Below are 23,787 nucleotides of genomic sequence, written 5' to 3'. Positions count from 1 at the left end.
CTAACTCCTAGATAAAAACACTGAACACAACTATGTTGGAGGTAAGACTCCCAGCTGAATTCAGAGTTGTGTTGAAGGCGCTATGAGACCACAGGACCACAAAACAGACTGAGTGCTGTTTACCTGAGCAGCCACTGGAGTCAGAGTTATCGCTATGGAAACCAGACCAGCGCTGGAACAAGAGGGCAGGCCCTGCTGGTTAGGCTCCACCTTCACTTCCTGCTTCAGTGCAGAGCCTGGACACACGCGCACACACGCACACACACACACGCACGCACACACACACGCGCACACACACACACACACACACACACACACACACACACACGCGCACACACACGCGCACACACACACACACACACACACAGGACAAAGAGTCATACACGGCATAGATTCACTTTTCAAAGACTTTCCCTGTCTTGTTTGGTGGAACTCAGGAGACTGAGCGTTTCAGACCACCGGCGGTCTGATCTCACCTTTGCCCCAGGCGCAGGGCAGTGTGGGTATTGTAGGCGAGGGGCAGGGTCTGATCTCACCTTTGCCCCAGGCGCAGGGCAGTGTGGGTATTGTAGGCGAGGGGCAGGGTCTGATCTCACCTTTGCCCCAGGCGCAGGGCAGTGTGGGTATTGTAGGCGAGGGGCAGGGTCTGATCTCACCTTTGCCCCAGGCGCAGGGCAGTGTGGGTATTGTAGGCGAGGGGCAGGGTCTGATCTCACCTTTGCCCCAGGCGCAGGGCAGTGTGGGTATTGTAGGCGAGGGGCAGGGTCTGATCTCACCTTTGCCCCAGGCGCAGGGCAGTGTGGGTATTGTAGGCGAGGGGCAGGGTCTGATCTCACCTTTGCCCCAGGCGCAGGGCAGTGTGGGTATTGTAGGCGAGGGGCAGGGTCTGATCTCACCTTTGCCCCAGGCGCAGGGCAGTGTGGGTATTGTAGGCGAGGGGCAGGGTCTGATCTCACCTTTGCCCCAGGCGCAGGGCAGTGTGGGTATTGTAGGCGAGGGGCAGGGTCTGATCTCACCTTTGCCCCAGGCGCAGGGCAGTGTGGGTATTGTAGGCGAGGGGCAGGGTCTGATCTCACCTTTGCCCCAGGCGCAGGGCAGTGTGGGTATTGTAGGCGAGGGGCAGGGTCTGATCTCACCTTTGCCCCAGGCGCAGGGCAGTGTGGGTATTGTAGGCGAGGGGCAGGGTCTGATCTCACCTTTGCCCCAGGCGCAGGGCAGTGTGGGTATTGTAGGCGAGGGGCAGGGTCTGATCTCACCTTTGCCCCAGGCGCAGGGCAGTGTGGGTATTGTAGGCGAGGGGCAGGGTCTGATCTCACCTTTGCCCCAGGCGCAGGGCAGTGTGGGTATTGTAGGCGAGGGGCAGGGTCTGATCTCACCTTTGCCCCAGGCGCAGGGCAGTGTGGGTATTGTAGGCGAGGGGCAGGGTCTGATCTCACCTTTGCCCCAGGCGCAGGGCAGTGTGGGTATTGTAGGCGAGGGGCAGGGTCTGATCTCACCTTTGCCCCAGGCGCAGGGCAGTGTGGGTATTGTAGGCGAGGGGCAGGGTCTGATCTCACCTTTGCCCCAGGCGCAGGGCAGTGTGGGTATTGTAGGCGAGGGGCAGGGTCTGATCTCACCTTTGCCCCAGGCGCAGGGCAGTGTGGGTATTGTAGGCGAGGGGCAGGGTCTGATCTCACCTTTGCCCCAGGCGCAGGGCAGTGTGGGTATTGTAGGCGAGGGGCAGGGTCTGATCTCACCTTTGCCCCAGGCGCAGGGCAGTGTGGGTATTGTAGGCGAGGGGCAGGGTCTGATCTCACCTTTGCCCCAGGCGCAGGGCAGTGTGGGTATTGTAGGCGAGGGGCAGGGTCTGATCTCACCTTTGCCCCAGGCGCAGGGCAGTGTGGGTATTGTAGGCGAGGGGCAGGGTCTGATCTCACCTTTGCCCCAGGCGCAGGGCAGTGTGGGTATTGTAGGCGAGGGGCAGGGTCTGATCTCACCTTTGCCCCAGGCGCAGGGCAGTGTGGGTATTGTAGGCGAGGGGCAGGGTCTGATCTCACCTTTGCCCCAGGCGCAGGGCAGTGTGGGTATTGTAGGCGAGGGGCAGGGTCTGATCTCACCTTTGCCCCAGGCGCAGGGCAGTGTGGGTATTGTAGGCGAGGGGCAGGGTCTGATCTCACCTTTGCCCCAGGCGCAGGGCAGTGTGGGTATTGTAGGCGAGGGGCAGGGTCTGATCTCACCTTTGCCCCAGGCGCAGGGCAGTGTGGGTATTGTAGGCGAGGGGCAGGGTCTGATCTCACCTTTGCCCCAGGCGCAGGGCAGTGTGGGTATTGTAGGCGAGGGGCAGGGTCTGATCTCACCTTTGCCCCAGGCGCAGGGCAGTGTGGGTATTGTAGGCGAGGGGCAGGGTCTGATCTCACCTTTGCCCCAGGCGCAGGGCAGTGTGGGTATTGTAGGCGAGGGGCAGGGTCTGATCTCACCTTTGCCCCAGGCGCAGGGCAGTGTGGGTATTGTAGGCGAGGGGCAGGGTCTGATCTCACCTTTGCCCCAGGCGCAGGGCAGTGTGGGTATTGTAGGCGAGGGGCAGGGTCTGATCTCACCTTTGCCCCAGGCGCAGGGCAGTGTGGGTATTGTAGGCGAGGGGCAGGGTCTGATCTCACCTTTGCCCCAGGCGCAGGGCAGTGTGGGTATTGTAGGCGAGGGGCAGGGTCTGATCTCACCTTTGCCCCAGGCGCAGGGCAGTGTGGGTATTGTAGGCGAGGGGCAGGGTCTGATCTCACCTTTGCCCCAGGCGCAGGGCAGTGTGGGTATTGTAGGCGAGGGGCAGGGTCTGATCTCACCTTTGCCCCAGGCGCAGGGCAGTGTGGGTATTGTAGGCGAGGGGCAGGGTCTGATCTCACCTTTGCCCCAGGCGCAGGGCAGTGTGGGTATTGTAGGCGAGGGGCAGGGCGAGGGTGTGATCTCACCTTTGCCCCAGGCGCAGGGCAGTGTGGGTATTGTAGGCGAGGGGCAGGGCGAGGGTGTGATCTCACCTTTGCCCCAGGCGCAGGGCAGTGTGGGTATTGTAGGCGAGGGGCAGGGTCTGATCTCACCTTTGCCCCAGGCGCAGGGCAGTGTGGGTATTGTAGGCGAGGGGCAGGGCGAGGGTGTGATCTCACCTTTGCCCCAGGCGCAGGGCAGTGTGGGTATTGTAGGCGAGGGGCAGGGCGAGGGTGGCTCCAGCTTGACGCGGGATAAGTCGGGGTACCTGCTGACCTCCATGTCTGCCACGCTGTCGGGAGACGAGGACGGGACGTAGCTGTCCGGAGTGTCCCGCTCACACGAGTCCTGCAAAGCCCTGGACACACAGAGAACAAAGTCTTTATTATTTTTTTTTTTTTCAGATTTTCCGCCCATTTTCTCCCTAATTGTACTTGGCCAATTTCCCCCCCTGCTGGCCCGGGTCGCTGCTCCACCCTCTGCCGATCTGGGGGAGAGCCGTAGACTAGCACCGTGCTTCCTCCGACACATGCGCAGTTGCCAGCCTCTTCTTTTTACCTGACAGCGGGGAGCTTCACCGGCAGAACGTAGCACGTGAGAGGATCACGCTACTCCCACCGGTTCCCTTCCGCCCCGAACAGGCGCCCCGACCAACCAGAGGAGGTGCACGGCGACGCCCAGGATACCTACCCCTATTCCGGCTTCCCACCCGCAGACACGGCCAATCGTGTCTGTATGGACGCCCGACCAAGCCGGAGGTAACACAGAAGAAGGTCTTTAGAAGCCCAGAAGATGCCAAAACATACAACCATCCGATAAGAAGCTAACTAAAGCTCATTACACACCAACAGAGTCAAGATGAATATTTTTCAAATCCATATCCAGTCAATACAACCGTGCATATCAACGGCTAAGTTTCACTGAGCAATATCGAGGCTTTTATTTTTTCAGACCAAGGGCGATTTTTCTGAAATTTGCTTCCGACATGTACACATCTGTTGCTGTGATTGACAGGTGGGTCAAAATTTGCCTCGCGATATATTCACGATATATTCGCGTCACTCGACTTAATATCAAAGCAAACCCTGGCTACAGGAGTCTGTCTGTGGGCCAACTCTGCTCAATTAACAGCAGACACCAGCTGATCCAATTTAAAGTCACTCACGGACTTCACTATTCCAAGTCTAGGTTGCATAAGATCTACCCTTCTGCCTCACCACTATGTGATAGGTGTCAGGTGTTGGAGGGTACACTGTCGCATGCTTTTTGGTTTTTCCTTTCACTATCCGGATTCTGGGCCAACATATTTGATTGGTACTCTAAGGCCTATAAAATAACTAGGGGTGGGGGAAAAAATCGATTCACCTAAGTATCGCGATTTTTAATGTCACGATTTTTTGGATCGATCTTTTATTCCAGAATCGATAATCGCAAATTAAAAAAAAAAATTTTTTTTTTTTTTTTTGGGTGCTTGCAGTCAGGCCACTCACTGAACAGCAGGCCAGGCGCCGCCTACTGGTTTACTAGTGGTTTTATTACTTTATTAGTTAGTCTGAAGTAATAATTACACTTCAGGGTTAAAGTGGGTGCATCTCATTGTAAAATTGGACCCAAATCTGGCTTCAAACGGCCCAAATTTCACGCGCGTTGGCCCATATCGGCCTGGCCTGCTTGGTATCTAATGCCCGGCCTGAATTATGATCCCAGTCCGCCCCTGTTTTTAACTATATCGCCCAGCCCTACTCATGATATATATAATATACAGTCTCTAGTGTATGATTCAACTTTTCCCATGTTCTAATCTAGTGTAAAAAAGCAAACAAACTGAAAAAATAAAAGAAAAAAATAAACAAAAATCGCAATAAATCGTAATATCGAATCGCAATAATCGTAGAATCGCAATAATCGTGAATCGCAATATATATCGAATCGGCACCAAAGTATCGTGATAGTATCGAATCGGGAGATAAGTGAATCGGCACAGCCCTAAAAATAACCCTCGCCGGAACTCGCCAACTTTGGCTGCTCGGAATGCTCTCTGCTCCTCCCTACGGCTATGCAACAGTGTCTGACACAGGGGACGACTGTGCCAAAGAGACTCATTCTGAAGGCGTGGAAGTCCCCCTCTCCGCCTCCTTTCAGCTGCGGCTGACGGACATGGTCTCGGTTATACGTATGGAGAGACTCAGGTTCCTGAGGGCCAACTCATTTGGGAAATTCTCAACTATCTGGGACCCGTTTCTGGCCTACTTGGACGAGATTACGCACGACGGGAAACTTGCCCAGCAGACTTCACCTGGAACCCACGCACATCTTTTGCAAGCACATGACCACCTTACGCGGCTGGTAGCAACATGCTGTAACATTCGAATGTTGATGATAAATGTATGCTTTTCTCTTTCCTGTTTTTCTCTTTTGTGTCTGAGCCTGTTGCTGTTTTTCACGTTCTGAAAATCGCAAAAATAAAACATAAAAAACAAACCCTGGCTGGTTTACCTGAGCTCTTCCTGGTTGTTGTGGGGTGGAGTTGGCAAGGAGGCGGGGACATCCACCATCTTGGAGGCATGGTTTAGAGCGAGAAGCTCCGCCCCTTTCTGCTTCAAACCAGACACAGCTTTCACTGAAACAAACAAAAAAAGACATTGACACCATTACAGTACAGTACAGCAGTAGTTTTTATAGTGCTCTATCTTTATAATTATCGTTTTAAGTGTGAATGGGCCTTATCAAATCCATTCCGCTGGCTTACTGAGAGAATGCCCAAATCAATGAAATTCCATACCACGTTTTCACTGCTACTTTGCACCCAGGCAGATTCTCACATAACACGCACACTCGTGATGCGCGGGCCGCAGATATAACCGCGCTGACCGCGGATATCCCGCCCGGCGGGCGGGGCGGATCATAAAAAGTAAACATTCTGATTAATAGCGGATGGATTACGTTATCTAGTTACCCAGACTTAGTGACGCTGCCAGAGAGGACTTAGACTCTGATTTTACATTGGAAGAAATGACCTCTGCCATTAAATCGTTTTCATCAGGCAAGGCTGCTGGGCCGGACGGATTCGGTGCCGAATCGGGGCTTTTTGAGGCGTTTCTTTTTTCATGAGAAACGATACTGGGTCATACCAGTTTGGCCAGTAGAGGTGTCGTTGGGCATAGTTGCTGAATCCCAAAAAGCAAAAATAAAAATAAATATAGATAAAATAAAATAAATATATATATTTGATCAATTTAAATTGGTATGACCCTCCTTTGGACTCAAATTAATAACACTGACTGTACCCTCCCTGAGACTAAATAAAAAAAAACATCACCCTCCCCCTATTTTCCTCCAGTGACCTCTTGCATAAATAACGACCGGTCCCATAAATAATATAATATAATAATACTTTTGGGGAAAAGTTTTATCATTAGGTGTAGACATTTAGAAGATTTGTGTTTGGAAAGATTTAAAAATTATGTTAAACACTATAAAAAGTTGGAGGACTATATGTCTCAAGAGGGCCTACAACGGTTTGTTCAGGAGAGATGGGCTACTTTGGGTGTGCGGGAGGACTGGGTATGAGCAAGTTATGTTGGTGCCCATTGCTGTTGTTTTATGTAATATGTTGTGTATGTAATATGTTTTGGATGTGTGTTGATATTTTTTTCTTTCCCTTATATATTGCATAGTACTATGGGTATATGTAAGTTTAGTGACTATGAGTGCATTATCTAACTGTTAGGTCAGATGTACTTCAGAACTTGTATCTTTTTTTCTGTCAAATCAAATGTAATGTAATAATGTAATGTAAAAACAAAGTATGTCCTCCAAAAGTGGGGGGGTGGTGGATGGGTTTAAAAAAAAATAAAAAAAATAAAAAAAAAATAACGACCGGTCCCTAAGAGCGAAGAAACTACTCATCCCATAATCCATTCCGGCAATCCAATCAGATTAGCAGATGATTGAGCGACAGAGTGTTTCAGCCAATGGTACCTCCGTGGTAGTATGTGTAGTATCAACAGTAGTAGTATTATCAGTAGTATTGTTACCCTCCTGCTCGGTCAGCTCCTTCCTGCTCAGCTCCTCAGTCGTAGCGAAGCCGTTCACCAGTTTCTGCCTAGCCACAGGCGGAGGGGTGGGAGGCAGGGAAGCCGGGGGGGTGGGGGGGTTACTGAGGTTGTTCTGTTGGAGAGAGGGGGGAAAGAGAGGGAGAGAGAGAGAGGGGGGGAGAGATAGAGGGAGAGAGAGACAGAGTGGATTCAGGAAGTCAGCGCTCAGTCTAATTTCCCTGTTGCCAAAGTCATAGTAGTACTGGGACTGGGTAACAGGTGCGGTGCCACGGGTGGGCCTTACTGGGAGCCAGGCCCACCCAATCATGAGCCTTGTTTTTTCAAACACACATGCGTTCAAAACTGCTCATCCTATGAGCAGCCTGACAAAAGCTTTGAGTGAAAGCTGCTCATCCAATGAGCTGTGGGATCATAGGCCCACCTACCTGTAGCGTCATGCACGTGTGAACCAATGAAATAGTCTGTTTTGCCTCGTTCCCATGCGCTAACGTATTCGCCAGTGGATCTCCGTTAGCTGAGCCGCAGCTAGCAGCAGTGTCACTTCGCGTGATTTTGCAATCAAAATAAAAGCTTGAGAAAAATAAAGTAATCCAACTTTGAGACCCAGCATGACATAAGAACACAAAAGAGCAACCTGAAGTTTCATCTTTTCCAAGGGTATGTGTATTCAATTTGTGTGACATCAGTCCAATTTGTGTATTTTATCGAGTTTGAATGGGAGCTTTTACTTTGAAAAATTCTGACGGGAAGTCCAAATTATTCTGCTGCTCACTATCTAGTGTCTTAAAACTGGCTCCCGGAATTTGCAAATGCTCCCACCTACCCAGCTGTACTTCATGCAGGGGAAACTTGGTCAAAACAGAAAGGGAAAATAATGAGCTCTGATTGGACGAATGAGTGGATGTCCCGCCTTCAGTCATTAGTCCAATCAGAGTCCAATAGTTCTCAACGGATACACGGCAGGTACATCCACTGATGGCAGGCACATCCGTAGTAGCAGTACCTTGTATATGAGCTGTGAGTGAGTAGCAGTAGCAGTAGTACTTGGTATATGAGCTGTGAGTAGCAGTAGCAGTAGTACTTGGTATATGAGTTGTGAGTACTGTAGTAGTAGTACCTTGTATATGAGTAGTAGTAGTACCTTGTATATGAGCTGTGAGTAGCAGTAGCAGTAGTACTTGGTATATGAGTTGTGAGTACTGTAGTAGTAGTACCTTGTATATGAGTAGTAGCAGTACCTTGTATATGAGCTGTGAGTAGCAGTAGCAGTAGTACTTGGTATATGAGTTGTGAGTACTGTAGTAGTAGTACCTTGTATATGAGTTGTAGCAGTACCTTGTATATGAGCTGTGAGTAGCAGTAGCAGTAGTACTTGGTATATGAGTTGTGAGTACTGTAGTAGTAGTACCTTGTATATGAGTAGTAGTAGTACCTTGTATATGAGCTGTGAGTAGCAGTAGCAGTAGTACTTGGTATATGAGTTGTGAGTACTGTAGTAGTAGTACCTTGTATATGAGTAGTAGCAGTACCTTGTATATGAGCTGTGAGTAGCAGTAGCAGTAGTACTTGGTATATGAGTTGTGAGTACTGTAGTAGTAGTATCTTGTATATGAGTAGTAGTAGTACCTTGTACAGTAAGAGTTGTGAGTAGTAGTACCTTGTATATGAGTTGTGAGTAGCAGTACCTTGTATATGAGCTGTGAGTAATAGTCGGTGACTCCGTCCAGGCAGGCGTTGCCAAAGGAGCCGGTCAGTTTGGAGTCTGTGCCCAGGGAGGAGCTGCCGTACGGGGGGAACAGGCCCAGGTCCACCCTTAACACTGGCTCCATGAGGGGCAGCACCGCCAGCTGGGGGGGCAGGGGAATGTCAGTACTTTCCTCTTCAGACTTACTGCACTTAGAGCCCTGCACAGGCCTCAAATACTTTTTTTAATATAGCCTATCAAATCAAATCCATCCAAAAACACTAAGTGTACAACTGGTTTTATAGACAAAGCTAGCGTCGGTGGGGGGGGGGGATTGTTTGGTGACGACACAAACCACTGAAGCCACATAACCAATCATTTGAGCCAATAGAAAGAAGGGGGAAATTTGAATCTAGCACTGGAGCTTTGAGCAGTTTTGGGAGCAGTTTAATTTAGTGACTGATAAAACATGAATTCCTCAGATTTACACTAAATGACAGGATTTTGACCTGCATTCATCATCAACACTACTAAATTCCCATATACACTGATTTTCAGCAGAAAAAAATTAGAAAAAGTGTTTAGTATCACTAAAACAGAGGATACATGAACCAAACTCACTCAAAAGCCCCATTTCTAAAAATGGTTAGTCTGACAGAGCAACTATTGAGAGCTGACTGCAGTGACCCTCATCTGGAATCAGTCATGCTTAGGAAGAAGCCATGCGGTGTATGTACCTGTCTGAGCTGCGTCATCAGAGGGGGGGAGGGAGGGGAGCAGGGCAGGAGCTTCTCCTCCTCCTCCTTCTTCCTCCTCTTGTTCTTAGGAGGAGCTCTCTCTTTCTCCGGGCGAGCGAGCCTCTTACAGCGCTGAGGCTTCTTCTTCCCAGAAACCTCCACATGATCCTGAGGAGAGATAGTGAGTCACTTACAGAAACCTCAACATGATCCTGAGGAGAGATAGTGAGTCACTTAACACATAGAGTGCCAGCGACGCCATATGGCGTCATTAGAAATTTACCGTACAGTGCCAGCGACGCCAAATGGCGTCAGTAACTCCAAATTGTTTTTTTGACGGGGGGGTGTCGATCTAAGCTTCTTACGTCGCCTCTAACAATATTGTAGCTATTGGAGGTCGATAACCTATTTTACAAACCCATTAGGTGGCGACAGCACTCTCCTGATCAGAGAAAAAGGAGCCAAACACACAGAAATAGTCACTGGGGAAAATGAGGAAATCGCATCGCATCCGTCCGTATGCATCGACGTGCATGAAGCACAACGAGCACAACGCCAGCTGTGCCCCCAGCAGCAGCATCCGCTGTCACAACTGAGCACCTCCGTGTACGCTGCAACAGCACATTCACATAATCAGCCTTATTATTCCGAACTGGAAGCATGCGAGCTATGTGGCACAGCTAGCAACCTTTTGCCCAAGGGCCGTGGCACTCAAAGTGTTAAAGAAACATCCACATGATCCTGAGGAGAGGAGATAGTGAGTCACTTAAAGAAACCTCCACATGATCCTGAGGAGAGAGGAGAGATAGTGAGTCACTTAAAGAAACCCCCACATGATCCTGAGGAGAGAGGAGAGATAGTGAGTCACTTAAAGAAACCTCCACATGATCCTGAGGAGAGATAGTGAGTCACTTAAAGAAACCTCCACATGATCCTGAGGAGAGAGGAGAGATAGTGAGTCACTTAAAGAAACCTCCACATGATCCTGAGGAGAGAGGAGAGATAGTGAGTCACTTAAAGAAACCTCCACATGATCCTGAGGAGAGAGGAGAGATAGTGAGTCACTTAAAGAAACCTCCACATGATCCTGAGGAGAGAGGAGAGATAGTGAGTCACTTACAGAAACCTCCACATGATCCTGAGGAGAGAGGAGAGATAGTGAGTCACTTAAAGAAACCTCCACATGATCCTGAGGAGAGAGGAGAGATAGTGAGTCACTTAAAGAAACCTCCACATGATCCTGAGGAGAGAGGAGAGATAGTGAGTCACTTAAAGAAACATCCACATGATCCTGAGGAGAGAGGAGAGATAGTGAGTCACTTACAGAAACCTCCACATGATCCTGAGGAGAGAGGAGAGATAGTGAGTCACTTAAAGAAACCTCCACATGATCCTGAGGAGAGAGGAGATAGTGAGTCACTTAAAGAAACCTCAACATGATCCTGAGGAGAGATAGTGAGTCACTTAAAGAAACCTCAACATGATCCTGAGGAGAGATAGTGAGTCACTTAAAGAAACCTCCACATGATCCTGAGGAGAGAGGAGAGATAGTGAGTCACTTACAGAAACCTCAACATGATCCTGAGGAGAGATAGTGAGTCACTTAAAGAAACCTCCACATGATCCTGAGGAGAGAGGAGAGATAGTGAGTCACTTAAAGAAACCTCAACATGATCCTGAGGAGAGATAGTGAGTCACTTAAAGAAACCTCCACATGATCCTGAGGAGAGAGGAGAGATAGTGAGTCACTTAAAGAAACCTCAACATGATCCTGAGGAGAGATAGTGAGTCACTTACAGAAACCTCAACATGATCCTGAGGAGAGATAGTGAGTCACTTACAGAAACCTCCACATGATCCTGAGGAGAGATAGTGAGTCACTTAAAGGCTTTGCCCATTTTCAACCCGCTTTGTTTCATTACAATGTGGCTAATATGCAGATGTTTTCCTGTGCTGAGAGCTCTGCACTTTGCTCCAGGCACTTCCCTTTTTATCCCCCATTAGTGCTCATTTTAATGTATTTATCCTGGTTGCTGCTCCACCCTCTGCCAATCTGGGGAGAGCCGAAACTGGCTCCATGCTTCCTCCGAGACATGGGCAGTAGCCAGCCGCTTCTTTTCACCTGACAGGGGAAGCTTCACCGGTAGGACATAGCACGTGGGAGGATCACGCTATTCCAACGAGTTCCCCTCCCTCCGAACAGGCGCCCCGAATGACCAGAGGAGGCACCACATGTTTTGGTGAGGGGTTCCTATATGAAGGAAACCCCCAGGGGGCACGGGGAGAACATGCAAACTCCACACAGAAAGGCCCTTTTGACGACCCCACCCGGGCGATGGGCACTCGAGGACATGCGGACGGGCACGCACTCCTTCGGTGCTCACAGCGAGTCAAAACACGATAAGCCACGCCCACACATTATTGGGAAATGGTCGAAACGGCAAAATGAGCTGTTTTTGCGCGAGGTGTTCTAATAGTTATGGAGGTTTATTTTCACTTCGATGTTTGTGGATGCTTAATGAGACAGTCAACTTTGATATCATACATGCATGTTGAATATTTCAAGCCACATTTCCAGGGTCTTTCAATGTAAAGCTCTGCCCTCCTCCTCACCATGTTACTGTTTCCATGGGAACAAGGCCCAGCCGGCCCCTCCTCCTCTTCGGACCGGACGCTCTCATTGGACAGCTGTGGGCGTGCGGGCGGGGCATGTTTGCTAGGCGATGGCGTGGTTGCCGAGGAGGTCTTGTCCTTCAGCAGGTGTCTGAGTAGCTCCTTCCCCACCTCCCCCCCAAACACGCCCCCTCCACAGGCTCCGCTCTCCTCCTGCTCCTCCTGCAGGAGGGACAAAACAAGAAAAACTACAAGTTCACATCTGGGCTACAGATATGGAGACTGACCTGACAGCAATACTACAGGAATCAATGTGTACAGTTATACCCCATGGATCCTATTCACCTTATGTAGCCACGCCCATTTGACCTGGTTGTGTGGCCGTCCCAAAACTTCGGGCTAAAAATAATAATAATAAAAAAAAAAAAATGGCTGCGCTGCTCCAATATCATCTAACTCTGAATTAACTAATAATTTAGCCAATTGTATGTAACATACCAAATAAAAGCAAATGGCAATGTCTAAGAATGCAACGCCATGTAACTGGCTCGTTAAGTCTCACATTCCAGGGAATTACGTTAACGTCTGCGGGTCTTTATTGACGTTAATGGCTCGCGCTGCTATCGCGCTGCCTCGGAGGAGAGACAACTATCTGAAGCTTTCTTTGTTGGAGTCCAGGTATGTTTTACAAGAAAGTGCTCGTCATTGTCGACGATAACGTTATCTGACCTGGCTAACAGTGGATACTCGCTTGCTTGCTGTGTACCCGCTCAAAGTAGTAGGCTACGTTATTTATTTTACCCCTTCACTGCCCGCTCCAAAAACAACTCTCTTATTTTGCGCCGTGACCGCCGGAAGTGTTAGACGGACCCGGAAGAATTTGGTCCACTGTAAGGTCTGAACATAAGGTGAATAGAGCAAGTACGGTAATACGTGTCTCGAGTAATCCCACAGTAATACTACGGTCAACGAGAACTGCTTCCTGTTGACAACCGCTTCCAAAGTGCCCGATCCATTGGAATCGTATGCCTCCGAAGGTTATCAACACTATTTATCGATGCTGCCATGTTTTTCGGACAGTTGAGCATGCGCATTGCCAAAACTCATGCGTCATGACGTCAAACTCTGCGTCGACGCTGCTGGAAACTTCATTGCGGAGAGGAAAAAAAAGGTCCAACACCTGGCTTCATTTCACAAAGAAAGATGACAACAGTGCTACTTGTAACATCTGTAACATTACGATTTAAAGTAGATTAAAGACATTTCATCATTTTAGGGGCGTGGCCATCTGGCCTTCGGCATCGCAATTTTCTTAGGGCACAAGGTCACATGTCAGGGCACAAAGGTCATTGCTCTATTGACATCAGGAAGAGCGGTTTTTCTGAAATGTGTTAAAATGATTCAATGACACATCCTTTGCACAGGGCAGACTACATTAAACTGAGACCACTGATGCCTTTAAAGCAACTGACGACCTTGGAGATCTCAGGGCATCACGGCCAGAGGGAGGGGCAACGGAGGCCATGGCCTCCATGTAACTCCCACCCTGGCTGTGTCCACACAGTGATCTTTGATGTGGAAAAGGCTCTGGCTAGAGCGCTTTTTCTGATTTTCCATAGGTGAAATAAAAAAGCGCGTCATGATAATGTCACCGGACGTTAGCTTAGCAGCTGCTAGCTCAGTAGTCAGCTGGTTAGCTCTTCTAGCAGACAACACAGTGTTGTGGAACAAGCAAAAGCTTACCAGATATTTCCAATACATGTCCGCTAGTATGACCCATATTGCCTTTATGATTACTGTTACAGTAACGTCAATTCACTGATTACAACGTCCTATTTCTTCACCGCCACTTCCACTTTCTCCATATACCGGTATATATATATATTTTTTTTTCTTAATAAATGTTATATTGAGTCAAGTTTTTTTATACAAGAAAGAAAAATAGAAAAAAAGGAAACAAAACAAACATTTAAAATAAAACCTATACAAACACACACAACCAGACTCACTCAGAACCCCCCTCCCCACCCACAAAACCAGCAAAGACATTAGCTCAACAGCATACATATTCAATATAATATGTGCCCTTCAGGACAAATCAACCCAGGCAGGGTCAATAAGCTTTCTCCATATTTGGGTTAGGGTTTAGGGTTGTTATGGGAAACGGCCAGCGTCTTTGTGATTGGTCGGCTGTAACATCACGTGACCCGGAGCTTTTCTGAAAAGTTGAACATTTCTCAAACTTTTGAAAGCGTTTAGCTCTGAAGGGAAAAAGCTGCTCAGCTTTTCGCTTCTTTTCAGCTTCCTGTTACTTTTAGTTAGGAAAGGGCGCTGACAGTTGGGGAAAAAGCGGATCCATATCTTTCGCGCGTTATCTTCACTAGTTTCTAGCACTTAAAAATCTCCCTTTTTTTCGTTTAATGACCACTGGGTCACTGAAACATGTCCTTTGATGTACTGACACAGTGGTCATTAAAAGGTGGGGGAATTAGATTTGGAGTGCTAGAAACTAGCAAAGATAATGCTTGCCCTTGGCGTAAGATATGGCCTGCAGTGTGTGAACACATGGGTGGAAACCCAGTAATATGTTATATCCTTTTGAGAGAAGGAGCATTGGAATTTATTTGAACATGTTCAAATGTTATTAGGCAGACATTCTACACTGTGTTCAAACTCAAGAGATAATGAAACAGCTGCGTTGATGCTGAAAACCTGTGAAGGCCTCCTGTTTTCCACAGAACATTTATCAGCAATCAATAAGGGACTCGACAAAGAATGGGATGGATGAGCAGAATGAATAATAGCATTGGTATCAATAACCTCTTATCAATTCCCGTCCCTAATACTGCAATAACACTAACAGTACGAGTTGCCTCACCTTGACCTCCAGGCGAGCTCCATACAGGCAGCCTCTCTCAGCCTGCCTGCCCAGGACCGAGGCTCGGTCCTGGGACGCAGGCTCTACTGACAGCTGCCTCTCCAGCTCCGACGATGGAGCTAGGCCAGACAGGGCAGAGCTCTGAGGAAACGACAGATCCGACTCTGCGCTGCCCCGCGTGGGAGTGGAGCAGGAAGCGTCGGAGAGGGCCGGGGTGGGCGGGGCCGTGAGGTCATCAGAGTGGGACGACAGCGGTGTCCTGGCTCCTCCCCCCGTGGCATCGTCTCCGTCCTTCTTCTTCCTGTTCCTCTTCTTCTTTGGTTTCTCTTCGGGGATGATGTCAGAGTAGAGCTGGATGAGGGAGGCAGAGGGGGAGGTGTGTCCGAACGGGACAGCCAGACCTCCAGGGTGAGCAGGTGTCATCCCTGCTGTTAATATCCCAGCCGGACGCACCTGTCCCTGGGCTGGGGGCCCGGCGGGGCCTGGGTGCCTGGGTCTGGTATGGAGGTTGGAACCAGCCACATCCAGGGGGTGTCCGTGCCCAGGGAGGGCTCTGCCTGGGTGGCCTGGGTGTAGAGCTGCAACAATTCATCGATTAGTTGTCAACTATTAAATTAAATGGCCAACTATTTTGATAATGGATTAATCCGTATGAGTAATTTTTTAAGAAGAACAAGTCAGAATTCTCTGATTCCAGCTTCTTAAATGTGAATATTTTCTGGTTTCTTTACTCCTCTATTAAACTGATTTGAATATCTTTGCATTGTGGACAAAAGACGACATTTGAGGATGTCATTTGGCTTTGGCAAACAATGATTCACATTTTCCAACATTTTCTGACATTTTATAGAAACAAGTCATCGATTAATATAAAATAATCAACAGATTAATCGACAAATAAAATAATCATTAGTTGCAGCCCTACAGTACCTGGGTGAACTCCTGCATAGGCCTGCTGGAGGCCTACCTGCGGGGAGAAGGGCGCCCCCGCCTGGCCGTGTGGAGGTCTGGAGGCTGGTGGTGACTGGAGGAAGTCTTGAGGCAGCTCTGAGCTGAAGAAGGGCATCTGGGAGAGAGCGGCTGGGCCGGGGGGCGGCGCCTGCCCAGCCTGAACCGGACCAGACCCGGTCTGACCCGGGTTCGACCCCATGCCCGCCGCAGACAGGGCTCCGCTCCCCGGCCCCACTGAGGCTCCCAGGTGACTTTGCTGCTCCAGCTCCAGCCTCTGCTGCAGGGCGCGATGGCGCTCGACCTGACGGAGAAAAAAACGACATTAAAGGGATAGTTCAGATTTTTTTAGGCCTAATTTGCTACTTGCTAATGATGATGTTGATTGGTAGATCCCTTTCTCAGCACAATACATGCTGTTCCTCATACTACCTCCAGATAGTTAGCCACAAACCAATGCAAGGTCAATGGGGTCACGCTCCAGTCTGTGCAAGCTGAAATGTCCTCCACAGTGCACACCAAGCACACGTCAGTGAGCCTCAGCTTGCCCAGACAGGCGCAAGACCACATTGATGTTGTATCCATCTAACATCTAAGACCATATCTACTCTCATATCACCATATTACCATATCCAACATCTGAGATCATATCTAGTCTCACATCATAATATTGATATACTGCCCAGCAGCACTAGTAAATGTATTGGCGTAGCTCTCTCCTGATGTGAGACTTTCCAGTGAGACGAATTTCACCTCCTGCATGAGCTGCACTCTCACCTCCTGCATGAGCTGCACTCTCACCTCCTACATGAGCTGCACTCTCTGTCTCTCCTGCATGAGCTGCACTCTGTCTCTCCTGCATGAGCTGCACTCTGTCTCTCCTGCATGAGCTGCACTCTCACCTCCTGCATGAGCTGCACTCTCACCTCCTACATGAGCTGCACTCTCACCTCCTGCATGAGCTGCACTCTCACCTCCTGCATGAGCTGCACTCTCACCTCCTGCATGAGCTGCACTCTCACCTCCTACATGAGCTGCACTCTCACCTCCTGCATGAGCTGCACTCTCACCTCCTGCATGAGCTGCACTCTCACCTCCTGCATGAGCTGCACTCTCACCTCCTGCATGAGCTGCACTCTGTCTCTCCTACATGAGCTGCACTCTCACCTCCTGCATGAGCTGCACTCTCACCTCCTGCATGAGCTGCACTCTCACCTCCTGCATGAGCTGCACTCTCACCTCCTGCATGAGCTGCACTCTCACCTCCTGCATGAGCTGCACTCTGTCTCTCCTGCATGAGCTGCACTCTGTCTCTCCTGCATGAGCTGCACTCTCACCTCCTGCATGAGCTGCACTCTCACCTCCTGCATGAGCTGCACTCTGTCTCTCCTGCATGAGCTGCACTCTGTCTCTCCTGCATGAGCTGCACTCTCACCTCCTGCATGAGCTGCACTCTCACCTCCTGCATGAGCTGCACTCTGTCTCTCCTGCATGAGCTGCACTCTCACCTCCTACATGAGCTGCACTCTCACCTCCTACATGAGCTGCACTCTCACCTCCTGCATGAGCTGCACTCTCACCTCCTGCATGAGCTGCACTCTGTCTCTCCTGCATCAGCTGCACTCTTACCTCCTGCATGAGCTGCACTCTGTCTCTCCTGCATGAGCTGCACTCTCACCTCCTGCATGAGCTGCACTCTCACCTCCTGCATGAGCTGCACTCTCTGTCTCTCCTGCATGAGCTGCACTCTCACCTCCTGCATGAGCTGCACTCTCACCTCCTGCATGAGCTGCACTCTGTCTCTCCTGCATGAGCTGCACTCTCACCTCCTGCATGAGCTGCACTCTCACCTCCTGCATGAGCTGCACTCTCACCTCCTACATGAGCTGCACTCTCACCTCCTGCATGAGCTGCACTCTCACCTCCTACATGAGCTGCACTCTCACCTCCTGCATGAGTTGCACTCTCACCTCCTGCATGAGCTGCACTCTCACCTCCTGCATGAGCTGCACTCTGTCTCTCCTACATGAGCTGCACTCTCACCTCCTGCATGAGCTGCACTCTGTCTCTCCTACATGAGCTGCACTCTGTCTCTCCTGCATGAGCTGCACTCTGTCTCTCCTACATGAGCTGCACTCTCACCTCCTGCATGAGCTGCACTCTCTGTCTCTCCTGCATGAGCTGCACTCTCACCTCCTGCATGAGCTGCACTCTCACCTCCTGCATGAGCTGCACTCTCACCTCCTGCATGAGCTGCACTCTCTGTCTCTCCTACATGAGCTGCACTCTCACCTCCTGCATGAGCTGCACTCTCACCTCCTGCATGAGCTGCACTCTCACCTCCTGCATGAGCTGCACTCTCTGTCTCTCCTGCTGTTCTCTCAGCCGCTCTCTCCTCTCTCTCTCCTGGAAGCCTTCGCTGAACGGGTTGTTGTCGTCAAACTTCACCTGAGACCAGCAGACACATGGAACAGCAGCACCAAACACAGCAGGAATACATTAGTCGTAGTTGATGCAGCAATCTTATAATAAGAATAAGAGTGTGTGTGTGTGTGTGTGTGTGTGTGTCTGTGTGTGTGTGTCAGGATGGGAATTTCGTCATTTTAGGGGCAAGGCCATCAGGCCTTCGGTGTCGCAAAATGTTTTAGGGCACAAGGCCACATGTCAGGGCACAAAGGCCCTACATCTCTCTCTCTCTCTACTGCTCTACTGACATCGTAAAGAGCGATTTTTCTGAAATGTGTCTTAAAATGAGCAAATTACACATCCTTTACATAAGGTAGGTTACATTAAACTGAGACCACTGATGCTTTTAAAGCAGCTCTCGTAACGGGACAAGCCCCGTCTTTTATTGTCACACGAACACCATGCATGCGGCCACAACACACTCATGCTGACGGTGGCCGGTGAAAAGTGTCCTCTGCATTTAACCCATCCAGGCATGTCCTTTCCTCCGAGGGGCAGGCCAGGAGCAGTGTTCGCTTTCTCGTACAGCGCCCGGGGACCAACTTCGGATGTTGTCGCCACTGGTCGGATGACGATGATGATCTGATCTTCTGCATGTTTTTAGTGGGGGGGTTATATACGGAGGAACCCCCCTGGGGGAGCACGGGGAGAACATGCAAACTCCACACAGAGAGAAAGGCCCTTTCGACGAGATACCCCACCTGGGCAGTAGGCACTGAAGATATGGGGGGGAACACAACCACAGCGCCCACAGTGTCCCAGGCGAGAATCGAACTCAGGACCTTCTGACTGTGAGGCGACAGCTCTACCACTGAGCCACCGTGCCCCCCTGACAGTAGCAGGCTGGTAGCAGGGCACAGCTGCCAAGGTGGCCTTAGGGATCTCAGGGCATCACGGCCAGAGGGAGGGGCAACGGAGGCCATGGCCTCCATGTAATTCCCACCCTGGTGTGTGTGTGTGTACATAACAGCTGTGTGTTGGGATGTGTGTGTACCTGGGGGGCAGCAGCTCCAGCAGCAGTGTTTCCTGTGGCTCCGCTGGCTCCTGCAGTTTGAGGAGGCGGGGCTGTTGCCGGGGGGGCGGCGGGGGGCATCTGAGGGGGCGGCGGCCTCTGCCCCATGCTCCCCCCGGCAGGCCACCCTGGGGGTACGCTGGGTACACGGACCGGGGCGGGGCTGGCCGGGCGGGGCTGCATGGGCATCACAGGCTGAGCCAGAGTCTGTGGGACAGCGGGGGCCGAGGGGGGCAGCAGGGCGGGGGCTCTCTGCTGCTGTTTAGACCTGTAGTCCTCTATCAACTCTGTATGGTCCTTCTGCTGCTTCCGAATCTACACAGGGAGAGAGAGAGAGGAGGAGGAGAGAGAGAGACACAGAGAAGGACAGAGAGAGAGATTGATTTGGCACTTTTCCACCGCATGGTACCAACTAGGGCTGTGAATCTTCACTGGCCTCACGATTCGATTACGATTCAGAGGGCTATGATTCGATTGCGATTATCGATGCATCTCGATGCATCTTCAATCGATGCATCACTTTTTCCCCCAATACATGATTTATTTTTTTTCACTTTTTTCTCACTGTGTGGCTACTTTTAAAATAAAAGTGCCTTTGGAATTGCATTGTATTATGATCCAAATAAACAACTGCATGTACTTCCATTATATTTTATTCGATTATTAAAAAAAAATAATAATAATAAGAATCGATTTTTGACATTTGTGAATCGATGCAGAATCGTGCACGTCCGCATCGCAATGCATCTTATAATCGATTATTTTTGACACCCCTAGTACCAACTCAACTCAACTTTTTGGTTTTCTCATTGGGCAAGTACCAGGTACCATATTACCTGGTACTTTTTTGGCACCACCCAGGGCTCCAGACTAACTTTTCCACTGGTAGCACTTTTGCGACAAACTTTCTCAATTGATCGCACTAGCACAGATTTTGGTCGCACTCTTTTTTCTTTTAATCTTTTTGTACAGCATGGTATGAATCAATGACCTCACATGCTGATAAATAGTTTTTTTTTGTTGCATACCCTAGTTTTGCTTTGATGTAAAGATTCACAGTGGCTCAAAACTTGAAAGTTCATATTTTAAGCAGTAGCTGATAAAATCTTCTCATAATTTTAAAAGAAAACATAGAAAAATGTAAATTACTTGACCCCAAGTTTAAAAAAAGTGTTTTGTTTGCCGAGATCCACTGCTCACCGACATGTGCCCGTGGAAAACAATGCCACAACAATCTGGTTGATCTCAGAATAAGGTCGTTACGAGGGGAGATATCTCGCCTGCCAGTTGGACCATTGCTGCCCTGCTCCTCCTCATGTGTACCAGACAGCAGACACAGAGAGAGTAAGTGACACACTGCTCCTCCTCATGTGCACCAGACAGCAGACAGAGAGAGAGTGAGTGACACACTGCTCCTCCTCATGTGTACCAGACAGCAGACACAGAGAGAGTGAGTGACACACTGCTCCTCCTCATGTGTACCAGACAGCAGACACAGAGAGAGTGAGTGACACACTACTCCTCCTCATGTGTACCAGACAGCAGACACAGAGAGAGTGAGTGACACACTGCTCCTCCTCATGTGTACCAGACAGCAGACACAGAGAGAGTGAGTGACACACTGCTCCTCCTCATGTGCACCAGACAGCAGACACAGAGAGAGTGAGTGACACACTGCTCCTCCTCATGTGTACCAGACAGCAGACACAGAGAGAGTGAGTGACACACTGCTCCTCCTCATGTGTACCAGACAGCAGACACAGAGAGAGTGAGTGACACACTGCTCCTCCTCATGTGTACCAGACAGCAGACACAGAGAGAGTGAGTGACACACTGCTCCTCCTCATGTGTACCAGACAGCAGACACAGAGAGAGTGAGTGACACACTGCTCCTCCTCATGTGCACCAGACAGCAGACACAGAGAGAGTGAGTGACACACTGCTCCTCCTCATGTGTACCAGACAGCAGACACAGAGAGAGTGAGTGACACACTGCTCCTCCTCATGTGTACCAGACAGCAGACACAGAGAGAGTGAGTGACACACTGCTCCTCCTCATGTGTACCAGACAGCAGACACAGAGAGAGTGAGTGACACACTGCTCCTCCTCATGTGTACCAGACAGCAGACACAGAGAGAGTGAGTGACACACTGCTCCTCCTCATGTGTACCAGACAGCAGACACAGAGAGAGTGAGTGACACACTGCTCCTCCTCATGTGCACCAGACAGCAGACACAGAGAGAGTGAGTGACACACTGCTCCTCCTCATGTGCACCAGACAGCAGACACAGAGAGAGTGAGTGACACACTGCTCCTCCTCATGTGCACCAGACAGCAGACACAGAGAGAGTGAGTGACACACTGCTCCTCCTCATGTGCACCAGACAGCAGACACAGAGAGAGTGAGTGACACACTGCTCCTCCTCATGTGTACCAGACAGCAGACACAGAGAGAGTGAGTGACACACTGCTCCTCCTCATGTGTACCAGACAGCAGACACAGAGAGAGTGAGTGACACACTGCTCCTCCTCATGTGCACCAGACAGCAGACTAGGGGTGTGCCACCTTAGGCACCTCACGATTCGATTCGATTACGATTAAGGGTGCTACGATTAGATTATTAAACGATTACGATTAATCACGATTACGATTTCGATGCATCTTTTCCCCATACAGGATTTCTTTGTCAGTATCCATTAATTAAAGGAAACAAACAAATTTACCTCCATTATCTTTTATTTAGATCAATCAGACCAAACACAATACATCCAAAACATTTTACATTTCCCACAACAAAAAGCTGCTCTTTACAGGTGAGATTATTTGAAATAAAGTGCCTTTAGAAACTTCTTTTATTTTAACCAAAATTCTCTGCTGTTTTCACAGATTTAGGATTAATATAAAAAACAAATAGCTTATTCTGCTGTTTTCACAGATTTCTGTACTGGCAGGATTAATACAAAAATAGCTTATTCTGTATTCAGTAATAGAAAATAAAACTTTTAACCAAAATCCTCTGCTTTTTTCACAGATTTCGGTACTAGCATGTTTGTTTAATACAAAACAAATAGCTTATTCATAAATAATAAATAAAGACTTCCAAACAAAATCCTTTACAAATGACCAGTGAGCAGCATAGCATCATCCCACAACAAGCAAACGTTTTCCTATCCACAACCAAAAGCAGCTTTAAAACTAAATAAGTGGCGGATGAATAAAATAACAGAACAGATTCACCCCTTCACCTCCCCTCTCCTTCACTGCCTCCTTCCTTCAGCCCTTCACCTCCTCTTTCACTGCCTACTTCCTTTAGCCCTTCACCACTTCACTTCCTCTCTCCTTCACTGCCTACTTCCTTTAGCCCTTCACCACTTCACTTCCTCTCTCCTTCACTGCCTACTTCCTTTAGCCCTTCACCACTTCACTTCCTCTCTCCTTCACTTCACTGCCTACTTCCTTTAGCCCTTCACCACTTCACTTCCTCTCTCCTTCACTGCCTACTTCCTTTAGCCTGCTTTCCGGGCGAAATACCGTATTTTTTGCAAATAAAGCAAAAAAAAAAAAAAAAAAAATGCAAAAAAAAAAAAAAAAAAAAAAATGTTTTTTTGCAAATCGATAATCGAACATTGTGAATCGATTATATCGATTATATCGTATAATCGATTAAATCGATTATACGATTAATCGGCACACCCCTACAGCAGACACAGAGAGAGTGAGTGACACACTGCTCCTCCTCATGTGTACCAGACAGCAGACACAGAGAGAGTGAGTGACACACTGCTCCTCCTCATGTGTACCAGACAGCAGACACAGAGAGAGTGAGTGACACACTGCTCCTCCTCATGTGTACCAGACAGCAGACACAGAGAGAGTGAGTGACACACTGTCATCTGCTGAAACACTGTTTCAGAAACAGACCGTAGTCCCCACCGCATAGCGAAACGTGAATATGTTGCACCAACTCCACCAGCCATGGGAATGCATTAAGCTATAAATAGCACATTTTAATCTCGTCGGTTATTTCGGTTAATGAGCGTTGGTTGTCTTGAATTTGAATTGGACTTAAAGTCCCTGGAAACCAGAAATATTTCTTTATTATTTAGCATTTTGAGTTCATCACATCACAGCACCCTATGTTAATAAGCCACCAGCCAAATTTGAACGATGATGAACGTCGCAAAGTATATAAATTTAGGTTTGACAGGTGTGGCAAAACGCATGAGAATCGATTATTTTTTAGAGTGTATTTTCTCCCGCGGAATGTGTGGGCGTGTCCCATCTGCAGCAGGGACATTTCTCTCCTCCGAGAGAGAGAGAGAGCGCAAGAGAGAGGGGGGGAGGGAAACGGAGAAAGAGAGATCCAGTGCGTGTGTCGAACACGAGGGCTTGAGAGGGCTTGTGTGTGTGTGTGTGTGTGTGTGTGTGTGTGT

The 23,787-nt window shown here is 49.2% G+C and overlaps 1 protein-coding gene across 1 annotated transcript in view; it reads right to left on the bottom strand.

Annotated features, from left to right (window-relative positions):
• Positions 1-23,787, bottom strand: part of LOC310798517 (histone-lysine N-methyltransferase 2C-like) — a gene marked incomplete at its 5' end in the record, with an annotated part of 164,777 nt that overhangs the window by 25,288 nt on the left and 115,702 nt on the right. The window contains 11 exons of the mRNA XM_083661052.1: positions 124-236; positions 3,135-3,313; positions 5,452-5,575; positions 6,993-7,125; positions 8,699-8,860; positions 9,435-9,602; positions 12,048-12,269; positions 14,926-15,503; positions 15,856-16,177; positions 18,214-18,321; positions 19,334-19,666. Coding sequence (XP_083517178.1) covers positions 124-236; positions 3,135-3,313; positions 5,452-5,575; positions 6,993-7,125; positions 8,699-8,860; positions 9,435-9,602; positions 12,048-12,269; positions 14,926-15,503; positions 15,856-16,177; positions 18,214-18,321; positions 19,334-19,666 — 2,442 coding nt within the window. The remainder of the gene's footprint in view (positions 1-123; positions 237-3,134; positions 3,314-5,451; positions 5,576-6,992; positions 7,126-8,698; positions 8,861-9,434; positions 9,603-12,047; positions 12,270-14,925; positions 15,504-15,855; positions 16,178-18,213; positions 18,322-19,333; positions 19,667-23,787) is intronic.

This window comes from Poromitra crassiceps (assembly GCF_964638095.1).
Source record: "Poromitra crassiceps genome assembly, chromosome: 2".
NCBI lineage: Eukaryota > Metazoa > Chordata > Actinopteri > Beryciformes > Melamphaidae > Poromitra > Poromitra crassiceps.
Note: the sequence above shows the minus strand (reverse complement) of the source record. Positions and strands in the feature narration are given on the sequence as shown.